The sequence below is a fragment of the Elephas maximus genome, chromosome 14 (assembly GCF_024166365.1).
Source record: "Elephas maximus indicus isolate mEleMax1 chromosome 14, mEleMax1 primary haplotype, whole genome shotgun sequence".
NCBI lineage: Eukaryota > Metazoa > Chordata > Mammalia > Proboscidea > Elephantidae > Elephas > Elephas maximus.
In genome coordinates this window covers 93,530,807-93,550,972 of record NC_064832.1, presented here as the reverse complement: position 1 = coordinate 93,550,972, position 20,166 = coordinate 93,530,807, and the positions used below count along the sequence as shown (strand labels likewise).

At 43.3% G+C, this 20,166-nt stretch overlaps 1 protein-coding gene across 15 annotated transcripts in view; it reads left to right on the top strand.

Annotated features, from left to right (window-relative positions):
- DOCK9 (dedicator of cytokinesis 9) overlaps nt 1-19,846 on the top strand; it is a 336,790-nt gene extending 316,944 nt beyond the window's left edge. For 7 of the 15 annotated variants that reach the window (XM_049853241.1, XM_049853245.1, XM_049853242.1 and 4 more), the window contains 5 exons: nt 3,321-3,531; nt 6,707-6,897; nt 12,979-13,079; nt 13,190-13,328; nt 15,300-19,843. In XM_049853241.1, coding sequence (XP_049709198.1) covers nt 3,321-3,531; nt 6,707-6,897; nt 12,979-13,079; nt 13,190-13,328; nt 15,300-15,422 — 765 coding nt within the window. In that variant the 3' untranslated portion in view covers nt 15,423-19,843. Of the gene's footprint in view, nt 1-3,320; nt 3,532-6,706; nt 6,898-12,978; nt 13,080-13,189; nt 13,329-15,299 lie in introns of all 15 variants that reach the window. The other 8 variants (XM_049853243.1, XM_049853244.1, XM_049853232.1 and 5 more) reach the window with 4 other exon arrangements.
- The last annotated feature ends 320 nt before the right edge of the window (nt 19,847-20,166 follow it).

Below are 20,166 nucleotides of genomic sequence, written 5' to 3'. Positions count from 1 at the left end.
AAGTGTGTGTAGGGGGAAAAAAAAAAGACCCAGGAAAAAGTTAAGGGTGGCTTTCAGTGGCAGGATTATTTTTTTTCTTAATAACTTCCTCTGTTTTCCAAATTCTTTCATTAAGCAAGTCTTTACAATTTTCAAGAGATTATTTCACAAAATAATTGATGTCTGAAAGCAGATAGCATTTTGACTCTGGGTATCTGGAAACGCTGTAAGAGGGTCCCAGGCTCTGACCAAGACAGCTTTTTCATTGCCCGACTAAACCTTCAGACAGACTTTCTGACTAGGCCCCCTGCCTCTTCCTCAGCCCTGCATTACCCAGGGGCCTAAGGCGTTCCTTGTCTCCTCTCCCTCTCCTCTACCCTTACAGGATCCAGGTGCCTATTCACAACAGAGAAAACACCCCGAGCCCTGTGACCCTAACTGCAAACTCAGCCAGTCATTCGCCCATCTTCCTGATGAACCCCTTAAGATCCTCCAGTCATCTGCCCCTAGCTCACCCCAGCCCTTTGTCTCAGCAGAGTTGAATTCACACCTAGTTCTGGCCTCTCCCCTCTGGCAGTAGCCTGTAAGTGAAGTCATCCTTACCTGCTGAATGGTGCCCAGTGTCACTTTCTTTGACAGTTCTCTTACTGTACTTAGCACAGCGCTGGCACTCTGTAGGACTGGTTGTTGGATGTATGGACAGAAGAACAGATGGATAGGCAGACAGACAGACCAAGGAATGGACTAACTAGCTAGCAGACTTGTGTGATGAGGTCTTCTTTGTATGCTGAGACCCTGCCCCCCGGTATTGTACGCTCATGAAGATCCCCTCTGAGCCCACGTTTTCCTGCACGTTCACTGGCCCACTCCCCTCAGCCTCTCCTGGCAGCTGGGCACCCCTCTACCCTGAAAAGTCAGGCACAGAGAGAACATTACAGATACTCTTGTTGCTCAGCCTTCCACCACTGTAAGTGCCCTGCTTTGGGGTCCCCAGTATCTGCAATATGTTTCCTCAGGGCTCTCTTATTTTCTCCAGAGAAGAATTCTTCAGCGTCCTATCCAAGTGCACAGGGAGCTAGGGAAGGGGACAAGGAAGGTGGCAGGCATCTGCCTACCTGATTCCAGCCACCAGAGAGGAGCAGGGCCTGATGGTGCCATGTCGGCCTGCAGCTCTCACAGAACTGCCTGTGTTGGCTTCATTCCCGGCCCCTCCTTTCTGCTGAGACCACTCCGAGCTCATCCAGACCAACTTCTCCAGAGTACAAACTCTGTTCTCTTATAGGGTAGGGGTTCAGGGAGGGAAGCTGGGGTTTTACCACTCCGGATAGAGACTCTCAGCCACTTGCCCTGTTTTCAGCCCCACACCTCACCCCATCAGCTTTAGGTTTCAAAAAAAAAAAAAAAAAACCCACTGCCATCTAGTCACTTCAGACTCGTAGCAGCATTTATCTTAGGAACTGCAGATGCTGGTCCTCCCAGGCATCTGAGGGGTGAACCAGCTCACTGCTTGTTGTTACCCGTCTCGGTGGGCACATGGCTTGTAACCTTCTCCACACTGCCAAGTAGGCACCACACCTCCATGCCTCTGTCTTCCAAAAATTCACTGAAATCCCTCATTCACTTTGTCTCCTGTTCTCTTCTGGGTCCTTGTGGGTTAATTCTCTATGGTCATTTTGAAAAGGAATAAACATGTTGCTGGTCCATCTTTAAGGGTAAACTCAACACAACCCTATTTAAGACCTTCTTAATTCTTAGACCAAATTACGCAGGTCCAATGTGTCTTTTTAGCTCTGAAACTGAAACTTTTGTCCGAGTCAAGTCAGGGCTTCCCCATTACAGCCTTCTCTCAAGGTTCTCACGCGTTCTGCTCCCCCCCCTTCATGTGTGGCGCTGGACACAGCAGCTGAGAGAGGAAGCTAGACTTTCTCCTTCCCCCATGTACAGGTCCTTTCTTTCTACTCACACATGCATACTACTTTGAAAATGAAGACTAGGAAATACCACTGAGAAATAGGCAGGAACGTTTCATTTCAATGAGTTTAAACTGTTACCTGCTAAAGAAATTTGAGTTACAATGGTTAGATAGTTTTTTCTAATAGCAACTTCATGACTTCGTTTATTCTCACAGCTTTTAAATTGCTTCTGCTAAAGAAATTTAAGTTATAATGGTTAGCTAGATGGCCTTTTTTAAATATTGAAATAATACCTTCATGACTTCATTTATTTTCCTAAGGTTTAAGGCACCTTCACATCTATTTTTCCTTTTTCTTCACAAAAAAAAAAAAAAAATCTCCTAAGGGCCTAGAGGTGCATGCTACTTTGAGGCCACTAAGCCGTCACATTCTCATTCATCTGCCTGCCCTTCGCCACGACAGTCTTCTACGTTCTCTCCTCAGCCATTTCTTCAAGGCCCTTTGTATTGCTCTCAAAAAAAAAAAAGGTTAACTATAATTCAGATGTGCAAAATTTATCTGCCCCCCCAATAAATTAATTAGCTTTTGTTTCTGTATGAAAATGCCTGTTTATCTTCTATCCTGAAACGTAGCTTTGAAAGCATTTCTGTGTTGTTCATCAGGAACTAACTTTATAGTCTTTGCCTCTGTACCTTATTATTTAATCTATAGCTATATGAATTATAATCAAGGGACCTGGTTTTCAAACATTATTAAATAATAATATTATTATTATTAAATAATAATATTATTACTAAATAATATTATTATTAAAAAAATATTTTGCTCTCTTAATGAAACGTATAAAAATGCAGTTTAGGAAACAGAAATCCAGAAACAAGAAAATTAATCTTTCTTCAAAAGCATGAATGTCGTGGAAAAAAAAAAGTGGGGGATACTTCTACATTAAGAGAAACTAAAAAGATACAACAACTACACGGAAAGTGTGATCACGGATTAGTTTCTGGTCTGAACACAAATAGCTATGAGTGACATTTGGGGACATTTGACAAAACTTTCATGTAGACTGAGTGTTGGGTGATATTTGAGAATTGTTGCTGACTTTGTTAGGTACAGTGATGATTTTCGGGTTACGTAGAGAATGTCTGTGTTTTTAGGAGATGCCTGCTGAGACGTCACGATGTGGACCACTCTGAACTAGTCCAGCATGTATACATATGCGTATATTACACGTGTATATGTATTTGAAACATGTAGGAAAAGAGTAGCAATTGTTGACCTAAGTGGTAGGTATATAGATGTTCGCTCTATTTTTTCAATTTTTCAAAAACCTTTATTAGGAAAGAGTTGGAAACAAACACACCTTATGCAGGTTTAAAAGGTTTCTTCAGGTGGCACCAGTCTCCAGTGTTGCTCGTTCCTTTGAAGGTCAACCCCAAGGACCTGGATTCCAAGTACGCATATATACAGGTGACTCATGTGACCCCGTTCTTTGACGAGAAAGAATTGCAAGAAAGGAAGACCGACTTTGAGAGATCGCACAACATCCGTCGCTTCATGTTCGAGATGCCCTTCACGCAGACAGGAAAGAGGCAGGGGGGCGTCGCGGAGCAGTGCAAGCGGCGCACAGTCCTCACAGGTACGCAAGCTGGGGCGTCCTCGCAGGTGCACTGGCTCACTCAGGAGCATCCTTACAGGTACACTTGCTCAGGGCCTGAGGAGAAGCTCTGCTGGACCTTTCGGGTCACATCCAGACATCATTCACGCGGCGCTGTGCTAAAGCCTTCTCTGTAAGGCCTGAACAAGCTTTTAGATTTGGAAGGGGCCGTAGGGCTCACTCAGCTTCCCCCACCTGTCCATTTCCGTTGCAAATTTCTCAAGTGCTTATCTTTTAACACTTGGTTTTATTTTTGTTTTTTGTTTTTTTAATATTTTACAGTTTTTTCTTCCACTAGATTATAAGTTCATGTCCTAGATGTTAAGTCACTTCCCCTTTTTAGAACCTGATGAAAACTGTGCAGTCTCTCCCCAAAAGCTTCTGCACGCAATTTCAGGTGACTTACAGACCACTCTGAAATTCAGGTGGTCCCCTCTGTAGGGCTGTGGTCCCCAGGTGAAAAGCCCCTGCACACAGCCCTGCCTCCCACAGGCTCTGGTTGGGGCCTGTCTGGTGATTTTAGGCTGAGGGAGCCAATGGCACAGGAAGCTGGATCCCTTCTACCTCATTGCTGATCAAGGTTGGCCAACTTCAGCTTGAATTCCTCCAATGCCAGGAAGCTCACTGCATTCAGCGCTTGGCACTTCAGTTGTTGAAGGGTTTTAATTGGTCTCTTTGTCACTGTTTATCGATGGGTGATCAATCCTCAGAAGTGTGTTTTTCATCACTTTCCAGCTCCTGACCAGGCTAGAACCCTCTAGGAGTGATTTTTACCTTCTTGAGGGAGCCTGACCCCTCCACACTTAGGTCAGCAGCGTGCCTGGGGTGGAGTTGAAGAAATAGGTCGAGAACCTGTCTGGAGGGCTGAGTGTGTCAGTACCCACTGTTTAGGCACGTTTCCCAAGAATGGCCTTAGTTAAGCAGAACAGGACGCTCCCGGTGCTGCTCTGGGAGTCCATGCTAAGGAGTTGCCACCTGGGCAAAGTAAGCAAAAGGAAGACTGTCACGACGCTGGATTTCAGGGGAGGCTCAGCTCTGGCCATTGATTCACTTTACATGAGTGAATTACATCTCAATAAAGCTGTTAGCAAAATATATATATATGTATGTATGTATGTAATTATAGAATAGCCCAGAAAAAAAGCAAACCAAACCCGTTACCACTGTGTTGATTCCAACTCATAGCGACCCTTCAGCCCAGAACAGCATATTCCAGGGAAGCTGTCACTCTTCCTATAAGCTGGGATGCCCTTACTTCAGATTCCTCGGTCGCTAATTATCAGTGGGCTGTCTCAGGACCCACAGCAACGGCATCACCCGGGAACTCGTAAGAAATGAAAATTCTCGAGCCTCACCCCAGACCTACTGAATCATCAATCTGGGGGTGGGGCTCGGCCTTCCAGGTGATTCTGATGCGCGCTCAAGTTTGAGAACTGCTGCTTAAGATAAACCTAGTTCATTGCTGAGTCAAGGTCTGGATTTTTTATTATTCTGTTATAGTAACATGCTGATTCTTCAACAGTTACCACAGGGTGGTTTCCCCGAGGGCTGTTGTTCACTATTTTGGTACAGTATTTCAGATTAGATAAAGGATGTGAACAGAACTCTGTGTGTCAGAACAGAAGGGTTCAAAGGCTAAGTCCACCACAGAGAGGCCAAGGGGGGCCACGTGCTGTTGGCTTAGGGAAGCAGCCACAGGCCAACAAGGCACGGTGTGGGGCAGTGAGGAGCCTGGAGAGTCCCACAGACCTAGGTTCAAATCCTCTCTGTGACCTTGGGCTGGTCCCATAACCTCACTGTGCCTCAGTTTCCTCATCTGTAAAATGATAGTTATGGTACCCATCTGCCTGCACTGTATAATTTGTAAATTATAACCAGGAAGGGAAAGCACGTCTTCATTTTGCTAGTTGTGGTTCAGTGGTAGAATTCTCACCTTCGTGCAGGAGACCCTGGTTTGACTGTCAGAAGAGGCTTGCTTGTTGCTATGATGCTGGTTAGGCTTCAGAGGAGCCTCCAGACTGCCTTAGACTAGGAAGAAGGCCCTGGCAGTCTACTTCTGAAAAGTCGGCCACTAAAAGAAAACCCCGTAGCCCACCACACCCCGATCCCCTTCTTTATGGGGAGCTGAGGGCTGACTCGATGGCAGCTACAACAAACCGCAGCTACAACAAACAGCACCGTGAGCTCCTTGCCCTTTGAGGTTGACGTGAGCGAAGGGGGTTACGGACCAAAAAAACACAGACAAGGTGCAGTCTTTGCCCTGAAAGATCTTAATGTTACTGTAGGGTTTTTACCATGCGGCATACAAACTTAGAGAAGAAGGGGGTGTTAAAGTGCTACTAAAAATAAGGCATGTCGGCTCTCTATCAACCTTTAGTTCCATATAAGCAGATGAGGGCATTCTGTAGACTTTGAACTTGAGAGTTTTCCCTTAAGTTATTAATCCCTCCAGTTCTTCTTCATTGCATTGCTTCAAATCCGACCTCTGGCCTTCTAAGTTGCAGGAGCGCCCTCCCTGGCCCGCCCAGCCAAGGGTCACTTTTCCTGGGGAGTTCACAGCCAGTAACTGCAATTGTGTGAACATTCGAAAAACCAAGTGATCACCCTCCAGGCTCCTCAGATGTACATTTCTCGGTCTGCCTCCAACATGTTGCTCTCCTTTCCTGCTTTCGTGGACGTCTGTCGTGACATTTCTTCCTAGTCACTATTCCAAGCCTGCCTTTGACAGGTCCACACTCCCATCTTTTGCCAGCGACTCAAATTAGAAATACCCTTCTGCCCCATATCTTCTGTTCCATCTTAGCAGACCACACAATCACCCAGACTTAACCAGGCATTTTGCCCTGATTCTCCTTCCTGAAGGACGAGGATGGTCACTGTGGGCCATTTACTAATAACCCAGTGGCTTGCTCAGTCAGCGCGTTTTCTACCTTCCAGGGTCAGTTTGCTTCATTTTTCCACCACAGGCCTCAGGTTCTTCATCTGTAAAATAGGAATAATTAGTTTCTTAACAATTTTACTGAGAGGATTAATGAAGTAATACCCAGAGTGCACTCAGCCCAGCGTCTGGTCCCTAGCAAGCGCTTGGTTACAGCCGTCAGCTATGATTATACAGACTGTGCACACTGGGGAGTAACTCTGGCACCCGCCCCCGCAGCAATCCACTGCTTCCCCTACGTGAAGAAGCGGATCCCCGTCATGTACCAGCACCACACCGACCTGAACCCCATCGAGGTGGCCATCGACGAGATGAGCAAGAAGGTGGCTGAGCTCCGGCAAGTGTGTGCCTCAGCCGAGGTGGACATGATCAAGCTGCAGCTTAAGCTGCAGGGCAGCGTGAGCGTTCAGGTGAGTGCCCCCCAGGAAGAGGCAAGCCCAGGCAATGGACAGGGAGGCTCCTGTGCACCCTGGGAAATCTCCAGACATTCAGACCAGTGAGGCCTAGTATAGATCCATCCTGGGTTTCCCCAGGTGGTTCCTAGGTCACCTTCCCCCAGTATCTGTTTTTTTTTATATATATATATAGTGGCTTTAATGGACAGACATTTATTTTCTTACATTTCAAGAGGTTAGAAGTCTGACTTTAGGGCACGACTCCAGGGAAAAGCTTTATCTGTCAGCTCTGTGGGAAGGTTCTTATCTCTTTTCAGCTTCTGTTCCTTGGCTCCTAGGCAGTCTTCATGTGGTGTGGCATCTGTCTTCCCCCATCTATGTGTCCTTTTTCTGTGCCTCATCAGTCTTTTTATATCTCAACAATGACTGGTTTAATACACACCATACATGGATATGGCCTCATTAACATGACAAAGAAACCCTATTCCCAAATGGGATTATATCCACAAGTAGAGGGGTTAGGATTTACAACACATTTTTGAGGGACACAGTTCAATCCATAACATACTACCCTTTGGCCCTCCAAAATTCATGTTCTTCCCACATACAAAACTCATTCACATCATCCCCAAACCTGATCCCATTCCAGCATCAATTCTAACCCTAAAACCTCATCTTCTGGACCGTCTAAATCAATTACAGTGGAGACTCTGAGCATGTTCCTTCCTGGGGCAAAATTCTTCTCCATCAGTGAACCTGGGAAATCTAGAATACAGGTTATGTTCCAGAGTACAATAATGGAACAAACACAGAGTAGACATTTCCATTACAAATAGGAGAAATTGGAGGGTAAGAAGGGATAACAGGCACCAAGCAATTCCAAAACCCAGCAGAATAAATGACATTAGCACCCGAGGCTGGAAAATAATCCTCCATTCCCATGGACCATCGGAGCAGTGGATCTGCCCTCCAGACTCTGGGTGTTGGCTGTGCTCTTCAGATTCTCGGTGGAGGCCCCTCAGCCCTGCCTCCAGGCCCACTGGGACAGCAACTCTGCTCCCTCGGCTTTGGGCACACCATTCACCTACTCCAATGAGTGACGACGCCACCTCCTCAATCCCAGTAGGCTCCCCCAGTGTCTTTACAGTTAAATCAGAGGGAGGGTTGGCCTAGGGAACCTCAGGCAGCCCTGCCTATAAGATGTGTCATTCTCACCAAGCTGTCTACTAACTTGATCTTTCAGTAATAATAAGGAAGTCCAGGTTGCTACGAGTTGAAATCCACTCAACAGCAGTGGATTTTTTTTTTTTTTTTTTAGGTCCCTAATTGGAACACTGGTGGTGCAGTTGTTAAGTGCTTGGCTGTTAACAGAAAGGTCCGTGGTTTGAACCCACCAGCCGTTCTGTGGGAGAAAGACGTGGCAGTCTGCTTCTGTGAAGATGACAGCCTTGGAAGCCCTGTGGGGCAGCTCTCTGGTCTATGAAAACCCACTGCCGTTGAGCCACTTCTGACTCATAGTGACCCACAGGACAGAGTAGAATTGTCCCATAGGGTTTCCAAGGAGGGGCTGGTGGATTCCAACTACTGACATTTTTATTAGTAGCCGAACTCTTAACCACTGCACCACCAGGGCTCCAGTAGGGTCACAATAAGTCAGAGTCAACTCGATGGCAACGGGTATAGGTCCCTAACTGGCAGCAGAGACTCCTTTAAATATGAAGTGTGACTAGTAGTAGATTGTCTTATGAAACAATAGTTTTCTGGTTTCTGTGAAAACTGTATCTGAAAAAACACCTTAAGCTTCACTCTCGTAATAGTATCTTTTGTTTAAATTCTTTGCTTTATAATGGCCCCGTTAATCCGTGTTTCCTTTATGGCTAGCATTTTTGTGTCCCCTCAAGAAATCTGTCCTTTTCTGAGGTCTCAGAGATGATTACCTATGTTTTCCTCCTTTCTTGAGCACTGACATTCAGATCTGCAGTCCATCTGGAATTGATTTTTGTGTATGGTGTCAGAAAGGGCTCAGGGTACTAATTAGTGTTCACCATTTATTTATTGACAGGAAACCCTGGTGGCGTAGTGGCTAAGAGCTACGGCTGCTATCCAAAAAGGTTGGCAGTTTGAATCCACCAGGCACTCCTTGGAAACCCTATGGGGCAGTTCTACTCTGACCTATAGGGTTGCTATGAGTCAGAATCGACTTGATGGCAATGGGTTTGGTTTTGTTTTTGTTTTTTTTGAGACGATCATCCTTGATCTGGGTACACATTACACAGATATGCTCAGTTTGTGAAAACTCATCAGCTGTAATCTGCTTTCTGCTTGTATATTATAAACTTCAAGAGCAGGTTTTTAAAAAGGTGTCCTATGGTTTCCTCAGTAAGTGTTAATGCTATAGCACCTCCCTCCAGTGACCAGTATGCCTTCTGCTTTATCGGTATTTTTAAGTGTATATAAATAATTCTGTCACCCATAAAAAAATAAAAACTGTTGCCATCGAGTCGATTCAGACAGGGTAAAACCATTGGACAGGGTAAAAACTGTCCCATAGGGTTTCCAAGGAGTGGCTGGTAGATTCGAACTGCCAACCTTTTGGTTAGCAGCTGAGCTCTGGATAGTTCCCTATATCACGGTCTTGTCTTTTTCTGAAATCTTAAGAAGAGTATGTTCATGGAAGTTACATATAGATTGTAACATGTAAGGCGGTCCTTTTTGGTCACCTTTTCATAAGATCCACACTAAAGGACCATGGGTTGTTGCTTGACGTTTTTCTAAATGTCATTCACCATATAAATTTGAGCCCTGGTTTTTCTATTTCTGCAAAGAAGGCTATTGGAATTTTGATGAGGATGGCATTGAATTTATAAACTGTTTTGGATAATACTGACATCTATATTAAGCTTTCCAGTCCAGGAACATGGAATGTCCTATTTATTTAGGTCGTCTTTAGTTTCTTTTAGTCATGTTTTATAGTTTTCTGTGTCCAAGTCTTTCACTTTCCAGGTTAAATTTATTCCTAAGTACTTTATTCTTTTAGATGCTATTGTAAATGGTATGTCTCCTTAATTTCATTTTCAGCTTGCTCACTGCTGATGTATAGAAACCCAAGTGATTTTTTGTGTATTGACCTTATGAGTTCCAATAGCTTTCTTGTGAAATCTTCGGGGTTTTTCTCTGTATAATCCTGTCTTACATCCTCCTTCCCAGTCTGGATACCTTTGTTTGTTTGTTTGTTGCCTGTGGCTGGAACTTCAGGATGACACGGAATAGCAATGGTGAGGGTGGGCGTCCTTGTCCTGCTCCTGGTCTTCATCCACTGAGTATGATGTTAGTTGTGAGGTTTTCAGAAATGCCCTATATTATATTGAGAAATTTCCTTTCTATTCCTAGCTTGATTTTTTTTTTTTTTTTTTAATCATGAATGGGTGTTGAATTTTGTCAAATGCCTTTTCTGCGTCAACGGAGGTGGTCATGTGGTTCCTTTGTTCTCTGAATGTGGCGTGTTACACTGATTTTCTAGTGTTCAACCACCTTTGCATTCCTGGGATAAATCCCACCTGATCATGTCTTATAATCCTTTTAATGTGTGTTTGGATTCGGTTTGCTAGTATTTTGTTGACTATTTCTGCATCTGTATTCACATGCGGTCTTACTCTGTAGTTTTCATGTGGTGTCTTTGGCTTTGGTATCAGGATAGTGTTCACTTCATAGAATGAGTTAAGAAGTATTCCCTCTTCTTCTAGTTTTTGGGAAGGTTTATGGGAAAATTTAAGTAGAATTAGAGTTACTTCTATAAATGTTTGGTAGGATTTTCCGGTGAAGCCATCTGGTCTAGGAGTTTTTTTTATTGGGAAGTTTTTGATCACCAAATCAATCTCTTCACTTGTTATGGCTCTGTTGGGATCTGCTATTTCTTTTTGAGTCAATTTAGGGAGTTTGTGTTTCAAGGAATTTGTCAATTTCCTGTTTATCTAATTTTTGGTATAAAACTGTTCACAGTATCCCTTACAATCTTTATTCCTGTAGGTCAGCTATAATGTCCCCACTTTCATTTCTAATTTTAGATCTTTACATCTCTTTTTCTTTGTCAGTCTAGCCAGACGTTTGTCGATTTTATTGATCTTTTCCTAAAACTCACTTTGGTTTCATTACATTTTTCTATTTACTTTCATTTATTTCTGCTCTGATGTTTATTATTTTCTTTCTTTCCGTAGCTTTGGGCTTAGTTCACTCTGCCTTTTCTAGTTCCTTGAGTTGTAGAGATAGGCTGTTGATTTGGTATCTTTTTAATGTAGGCATTTATTGCTATAATTTCCCTCTGAGCACTGCCTTTGCTGCAACCCACAGGTTTTGGTATGTTGTGTTTTCATTCTTGTTAAACTCAATTTTTTATTTCTCTCTTGATTTCTTTGACCAAATGATTGTTTAGTTTCCACGTATTTGTATATTTTCCAGGTTTTTTTGTTTGTTACTAATTTTTAGTTTCATTTCATTTTGATCAGAAAAGATACTTTGTATGATTTCTTGGGGCTTGCTTAGTATCCTAAGCTATGGTCTATCCTGGAGAATGGTCCATGTGCACTGCAGGAGAATGTGTATTGTGCTGTCGTTGGGTGCAGGGTTCTGTACGTGTCTGTTACATCTACCTGGTTAACAGTGTTCTATCCATTATCAAAAGTGGTGGATTAAAGTCTGACTTACTGTAGACCAATTTCCCCCTCAACTGTTTTTTGTTTGTTTTAAATAACATTGTTTTCAGTAAAGGTTTATATAGCAGTTTAGGCTCCCATTCAACAATTTCTATACTAGTTGTTCAGTGGCATTCATTACATTCTTCACAATAAGTGAACATTCTCAGTATGTCTGTTCTGGTTGTTCCACTTCCGTTAGCCTAGCTTCCCTGCCGCCATACATTCTAAGGTCTTTGTTTTAAAGTAATTGTTTGTTTGGTCTCATATATTCAATTGGTTTTTAAAAACTGGCACATATACTAGTTTTAGTTTAGCACTGACTTCACCAGATCAACGTGTTGGTTCACTGTGGTGGTGTTGTTAGATACCATCAAGTTGATTCTGACTCACAGCGACCCTGTGTACAACAGAACAAAACACTAGCCCGGACCTGTGCCGTCCTCACAATTTTGCTATGCTTGAGCCCACTGTCACAGCCACTGTGTCAATCCCTTTCGTTGAAGGTCTTCCTCTTTTTCACTGACCCTGTACCCTACTAAGCATGATGTCCTTCTCCAGAGTCTGATAACATGTCCAAAGTACCTGAGACAAAGTCTCACCATTCTCGCTTCCAAGGAGTGTTCTGGCTGTACTTCTTCTAAGACAGTCTCTTTCATTCTTCTGGCAGTCCACGGTATATTCAATATTCTTCGCCAGCACCATCATTTAAATGTGTCACTTCTCCTTCGGTCTTCCTTATTGTCCAGCTTTCGCACGCATATGAGGCGATTGAAAACGCCATGGCTTGGGTCAGGAGCACCTTAGTCCTCAAAGTGGCATCTCTGCTTTTTCACACTGTAAAATGGTCTTCTGCAGCAGATTTGCCCAGTGCAATATGTCGTTTGATTTCTTGACCTCTGCTTCCATGGGCACTGATTGTGGATCCAAGTAAAACAAAATCCTTGACAACTTCACTTCAATCTTTTCTCCGTTGATCACGATGTTGCTTTTTGGTCTAGGTGTGAGGGTTTTTGTTTGCTTCACGTTGAGGTGTAATCCACGCACTGTAGTGTGGCACCGATTTCAGTAGCCAGAGTCCTTGACGTGCAGTTGGGAAGACTTGGGCTCTGATCCCACATGTTTTTGCTTGTTAGCTGTTTGGCCTTGAACAGATCCTTCAGTTTTCCAAGCACTTATTTCTTGTTATGTAAAATGAACCATCAAAAGTGAGCTGTATATATATAGCATAGGGTGATATAAAATTCAAATGACATAACTATATAAGGTTTACTCACGGTTTCCTCTCAGGTGGTATGTCCTTCAAGGGCAAGAGTCATGACTAATTCACGTGCACGCCATTTTTAGCCCGTGAATAAACGATAATGGTAACTTTCTTCATAACGTATGCTCGTGGTTCTTTATCTAGGTCAACGCTGGTCCACTGGCATATGCCCGAGCTTTCTTAGATGACACAAACACAAAGAGATACCCTGACAATAAAGTGAAGTTGCTTAAGGAAGTTTTCAGGTAAAGCACACTGAAAGTGTCTTTTCAAGTATTGATAATGCCTGTGATCATTCAGAAAAGAGAAACTATCAGCTGGACTCACTGTTTGTTCTCAACATGCCTTATCTCAGGCAATTTGTGGAAGCTTGTGGTCAAGCCTTAGCGGTAAATGAACGTCTGATTAAAGAAGACCAGTTAGAGTATCAGGAAGAAATGAAGGCCAACTACAGGGAAATGGCAAAAGAGCTTTCTGAAATTATGCATGAGCAGGTGAGTGCCCCACTGGCTCTGGCAACTTGGAGTTCTCGTTTAGGGGACGTGCATTAATTGGGGTCTTCAGTACACCCTATAATGATCTAGACCTTTCAACGTCCAGAATTTTTATTTCTGAAAAGTGATACGGCGTGCCCTAGTCATGCTACTGTGTTACCCAGGTTACTTGGGAAATAGCTGATGAATCCTCAGTCTGTCATGATCTAGAGTAACTAGAAGGTGCCACCTGCCTCATTGTTGCTCTCAGAAGCAGGTGGCCGTGTTTCATAAACTTTGTCTCTCCTTACTCAGAAGAAAAAAAAAAAAAACCCACACTCATCTTACAGCTGTCTTTAGTCATCCAGTCCTTTGAAAGAATAGGGGTTACCAGCTTAGATTAAGGAATTTCTGTTGCCATTTTAAAAAATAGGGCTGTTCATAGCCGACCTAGTTGCCCCAGTATACTCATGGCTTCTTCTAATTTCCTTGTCATTATGGGCATCTTTCATGGCTCCAGTGTTGTCGTCTCCTTCCTACATTAACTCCTTTCCATACGGGGGCTCAGTAGTCATGGGGGGAGGGGGCCAGGGACAAAGTAAATTTCAGGGAGCAGAACCCACATTACTGCTGTTTGAGGTGCCTATCCCCCATAAACTAGTCTGCCTTCTTCCAAGCCACTGCCAGATTTTGTCATTAATGTTAGCACCCTGATAACACGTAACTGCTTCTGTATATTCCCTACATTGTTGTCAGTTCTGTAAAATGGAAACCAGAGCCATTTGGGTCAGTTTTCATATTCTGTGATGATTTAGGAAATTTCTATTATAAGAAACTAACTGAAATATCTGAGTTTTAACTCACTTGCTTTTTTCTCCTCCATGCTGCCATGTTCAGATGGGATGGTAATATCATTTTCAGTTTTATTTTTCTGAACTTTGATCAAGTGACTCACACCAAGTTATTACTGAGTCTGAGCAACTGGCATGATGGCAATGCATGTGGCAAGGACTGCAACCCTCTTGTAGACATTGAGGAAAGTAGAAAAGTGTTTGAGATGTTTAGAGAAATTCACGGTCTTTCCCATGAGACCCCCCCCCCCCCCCAGATTCCTGTATAACAGAGAGCTTGATGGATGGAACCAGGAAAAAAAAAAAATTAATGGGCCGAAAATGTTAAACCATCAGATTTATGGGCACTTAATACAGAGTGCTGTGCTCTAGTGAACTTCCCAGTATCTTAACAACCATGAGGACTGAACTCCTCTGAACCATTAAGCAAAAAGGGTCAGAAGCTGGGGTAGACTTGCTTTTTCTGTTTCCAAGGAGAGCCTTTGAGAATGTATGTTCTTCTGAGTTTCCATCTGGCCAGAGGTGAAGTCTTGCACACAGATTGCTCCCAGGAGTCACTGGGTGTGAAAAGATACTTGTTTAGGGTCAGAGTGGTAGCTACTCTCTTTCCCAGGATGGAAATCTGTAAAACCCTGAGTGGAGGAGTGGTAAAGAGCTCGGCTACTAACCAAAAAGGTCAGCAGTTCGAGTCCACCAGCTGCTCCCTGGAAACCCTTAGGGGCAGTTCTCCTCTGTCCTATACGGTTGCTATGAGTCGGAATCGACTCGATGGCAATGGGTTTGGTTTTTCTGTTTATTTCTCTTAGAGAAACACAGATGCTCCAAATTCATTTTAAAAGACTTATTGAGGCACAAGGCTAAGTCCTGTCCAAATCAAGTACGTGCAAGATAGATCTCACTCTCATTCCTTAATTCCCATGAACCTAAAAGGCTCTCCACTTGCCATAAAGGGAACAGAGCATGTCGGACTTCTCCTCGTCCTGCTCTGAAAAACAGCCACTTACTAGACGAGCTGTAACAGCCTCTGTCCACAGAATACCCGAGCAGTCTCAGGTTGATGAGCTATGTTACGTTAAAGGTACTGGCCTGAGAAATGTTTGTTTTTGACACTACGCTTTGGTCGTGCTGTTTGTGTCTCGAGATCTGCCCCCTGGAGGAGAAGTCAAGCGTCCTACCGAATTCACTTCACATCTTCAACGCCATCAGCGGGACTCCAACAAGCACGACGGTTCATGGGATGACCAGCTCTTCTTCAGTGGTGTGACCAGGCCTCGTGGACTGGGGTGTGGACTCACTGTATCATTTGCAAACTCAGGATGATTTCCGATGCCAATCAGTGCGATTGTGCAAGACACGAAGGCTAAGCACAAGGGGAGAGAAAGACACAGAACTGTGTTATTTCAGAGCAGCTTCTCTATAGATGTAAAAAGAGGGTACACATATTTTTTTTAAATCTGTTTTCATTGTGTCTTAGCAGAGGTGTGTGGTGGGCACTCTCAGCTGGAGTAAAATGTTACCTTCTGTGCAGAGTCATCGTAAAAGAAATGGCCTAAAGAACACAGGTGTTAATGTACATAGCAGCTACAGGAGCACTGAAATTGAGGCTAAGCTGGAAAATCTTGAAATATTTTTTTTTTCCTGTGGCACATTCAGGTTGAATACGAGAACTATTTTTGTGACTAGTTTTTGATGACTAAGGGAATTGACCAATGTAATTTTTGTACCGGTGAGCCAGGAGGTTTAGTGCTTTTATACTCATTTACTTGCATTTAAAAACTATGAAAGCTTAAGAAACTATGTGAGCTTAAAACTAGTCAAGCGGTTTAGAACCAAAGGCCTGTATTAATAAACTTTACTATGCTAAAAATGAAAAGGTAGTAAATTGTTATGTACATATCATTTGTTAATAGTCTGGGGATTCTGTACAGACGTGTATTACATTTCTATACATCTGTAGTACATCAGCTTGTGTTGAGTTTGTGACGAATTTGTGGTGTTCTCGGTATATGCAAAAGACATTTGACTTTACTGTTTTATCCTTGTACATAAATAAGTGCAATACGGAGGTGTATACAGTCTTTGCTATGTTAGGTTTATAAACTGTTTTAAAAATTTCATCCTTTTGCCAAAGTGATGGAGTATGTAAGCGGTGAATCATAAATCCTGTGGTGAACGGTGGGATAGTTGACGCTTTCACCATGTTATATTTTCTTTGAAGACATTAGTAATTTTATATTTGGGGAAATAAAGGTTTTTAATTTTATTTAACTGGAACCACTGCCCTGCTGTAATTAAACAGTCTGTACCACGTCTGTATTAAAAACAACATGGCTGAATTCTTGGTAGTGGATGCTGGGTATTTATTGTTAGCAGCCTAAGAGGGGGAGGCTACTGAAGTATTTGGGGACAAAATAACATGCAGTCTGTGATTTCCTTTAAAATACTCAAAAAAAAGAGGGGATGGGTAGATGAAACAAGATTGACAAAATGTTGGTAATTTCTGAAGCTGAGGCTGGGTACACGGAGAGCCATTATACCAGTTTTTCTATGTTTGTGTTTCTGTGATACAAATTTCGAAAGGCAGGGCTAGGGGTCAGATCTTTTGACAGATTTGGGTAAATGTTTTGCAGCACTGTGGTCTGGCTCTGAATCATCCCTGTTATTCCCCAGGACACCGAGATGCCTTTTACCTCTGGCTTTCCCTCCATGACAGTATCAAAGCTTCCTTCTTTATCCCCTGCGGTACCTGCTTTTGAGATGAATACTCTGGGAGAAGGTGGTTATTTTTCCCAGCAATGCCTAGTCAGCCCACATCCTCAGAAACATCATACCTGGGTCAGGTGACAGCTCAGGTTGCAGGGGCTGGTCCTGCTCTCATGTACCTGGTGGTCCCAGCAGGTGAGTCAGTTCTTTGATATTTAGCCCCATTGAGTTCGTCATGGAAGCAGGAGGAGTGTTTCTATAAGAAAGGAAACATGGTATTTTTCACAAGTAACATGCCCACACATAAAACGCACAGCATAATATGGGGGGCTGCACAGTTGGCAAAAAAACATGTAATGCATGTGTTATTTGCGTAAAAATAGGGTAGCTAGTTTTCCTGCTAGAAGGGTTTCAAAGGCTGTGTTTTTGCATAACCAGTTCAGAAAGGTGTGAGTGATGGTGCCAACATCTTGAGCACCCGGAAACAAAGGGTATTGTGGCACCTTGGAAACACCCTCTCTCCATCCACAATCAGGCTGTACTTTACAGATGGAGAAGCGTCCTGGTGGTGGGTCAAGGTGACTCACCAGAGTTGCTGGCCCAGCTGCCGTTCATTGGTCCATATGGACTTAGGGCTTAAGAAAATTCTCTGTATGGACTTATACCATGAGTCTCTGACACCGCAGCCCAGTGTATTAAACTGTAACATCAGCAAGGGTGGGCATAAGTGTTTGCCTCCTGTTCACTGAGCTGGATTTCTTAGTCTTAACTGTCTCACAGGAGCCCTAGTGGCACAGTAGTTAAAGCTCTCAGCTACTAACCAAAAGTTGGAACCCACCAGCCACTCTTCGGCAGAGAGATGTGTCACACTGCTTCCATAAAGGTTACAGCCTTGGAAACCCTATGGGGCAGTTCTACTCTGTCCTATATGGTTGCTATGAGTTGGAATTGACGGCACTGGATAAATGCCTCATGGAAAAGCCATCGAATACATCATCATGTAGAAAGATAAATCTAAGTCTAGAAAGCTAACTTGATCTCATCATAGAACCTGGAGAGCAGCTGTACAGACGCCATCTCAGACGAGATGAAGTGTGGAAATTGGCCAACCCTCGCATGTTAAAACAGTGGAGGAAGGAGCCATCTCTAAGTTGAGGACATCTACTATTGACCCTGCAATGAAGCAAATCTATATCAATTAAAAACCACTCAATTTAGGTAGAGTTTTTTAATTTCTACATAAAGTAACAATCAGATGGCAGTTCCTCGAGAAAAGCTTACGTTGAAGTAGCTTCAGAACTAAAACTCTTGCCAGTACCTTATTAAGAGCCATTTCCTGCCCGGAAAAAATTAAGTCTAGATCTTGTAGCTGCTGTTACCTGCCATCAAGTCGGCTCTGACTCATGGTGACCTTATGTACAACAGAACAAAATGTTGCTCAGTCCTGCACCACCTTCATGAAACCCTGTGTCCAGGTAGTAAACAGACTGAGGCAGCATCTTACACTGGACAAGGCAGCCGAGTAGGAGGGAAGCAAAATGGGAAGATAACTTACAAATGAAGAAAGACCATCAGAGGGACTGTTTAACCACGGAACAGAACTACTCAGTGGAGAAACGCTCAATATTTGTTTCTTCATCAGCATCACACTGCTTGCAGGCTGGCCTTCTGCTTTGGCTCCTGATATATATATAAGAATGTGCAAAAAACGTGACTGTGATTAGTTGGTGTCCCCTGAAAAAAAAAAGGGAGGATCCATTCCAGGGGAACCTCTGTCAAAACAGTTGCACACAGCCATCCCAAGCTCCTTCTCTAGTCATGAGCAGGTTAATTTCATTAAAAAAAAAAAAAAAAAAAATTGCAATCCTGGGCACTCATCCAAGGACACATCCAAGAATGACATTTACATGACTATTCATAGCAGTTATATTTATAGTGGCCCCAAACCGGAAACAACCCAGATGCCCTTCAGTAGGTGAATGGTTAAACTGTCATGTATCCATACTGTGGGACACCATCAGTGATAAAAAGGCATAAATTATTGATACACACAACTTGTTATCAGGAGGGACCAGTCCCTGGAGAAGGACACCATGATTGGTAAAGTAGAGGGTCAGCAAAAGAGAGGAAGACCCTCAACAAGATGGATTGACACTGTGGCTGCAACGATGGGCTCAAACACAGCAACAATAGTGAGGACAGTACAGGAGCGGGCACTGTTTTGTTCTGTTGTACATATGGTCACTGTGAGTCAGAACTGACTTGATGGCGTCTAACAACACAGCACTTGGATGAATCTCCACAGAATTGTGCTGAGTGAAAAAAGCCAATCCCAAAAGAGTTCATACTGTATGATTCCATTTATACACTGTTGTGTGCCGTCAAATTGATTCCTACTCATGGCAACCCCATGTGACAGAGAAGAACTTCCCCACAGGGTTTTCTAGGCTGTAATCTTTACAGAAGAAGACTGCCCGGTCCTTCTCCTGCAGAGCCACTAGGTGAGTTCAAACTGCCAACCTTTTGGCTTAACCATCACATCACAGGGCTCCTTTCCATTACGTAGCATTTAGCATTCTTGAAAGTACAGAACTATAGAAATGGGGAACAGATTAGTGGTTGCCAGGGGCTGCGGTAGGGAAAAGGGGCAGGGTGCAAGTGGGTGTCATAAAAGGACAACATGAGGGACCCTTTCTGGGATGGAAATGCTCTATTATGACAGTATCAACGTCAATATGCTGGTCCTGATATTGTCCTATAGCTTTGCACTATGTTGCCATTGGGGGAGACTGTGCAAAGGGTACATGGGATCTCTGTACTACGACTGCCTGTGACTCTGCAATTATCTCAGAATGAAAATTTTAATTAAAAAAAATAAGACCTGAGACATGTCAACCAGGTGCCTTGTATAGGCCTGATTTGGATCCTGGTTTGAACAAACTGTTAAAACACATACATACGATACTTACAGGGATGTATGAATAATGGCTTCATTTGAGAATATTAAGGGATTATGTTCACTTTTGAGTGTGATATTGGTATTATAGCTGTGTGTTTTAAAACTGGTCTTTATTAGTGATACATACTTAAATATGTACAAGTAAAATGATACAATATTAGGAATTTGCTTCAAAATAACTGGGGAGGTGAAAGTGTGAGGGGGTTGGCCAGGAGCTGATAATTACTGAAGCTGGGTCAGGGTGCCTGGGGCTCATTACACTGTCCTTTCCACTTCTGTGTATGCCTGGTATCTTTCCACAATAAAAATACTTTTAAAATCCTTAGGATGCCAGTTTTCCAGCATG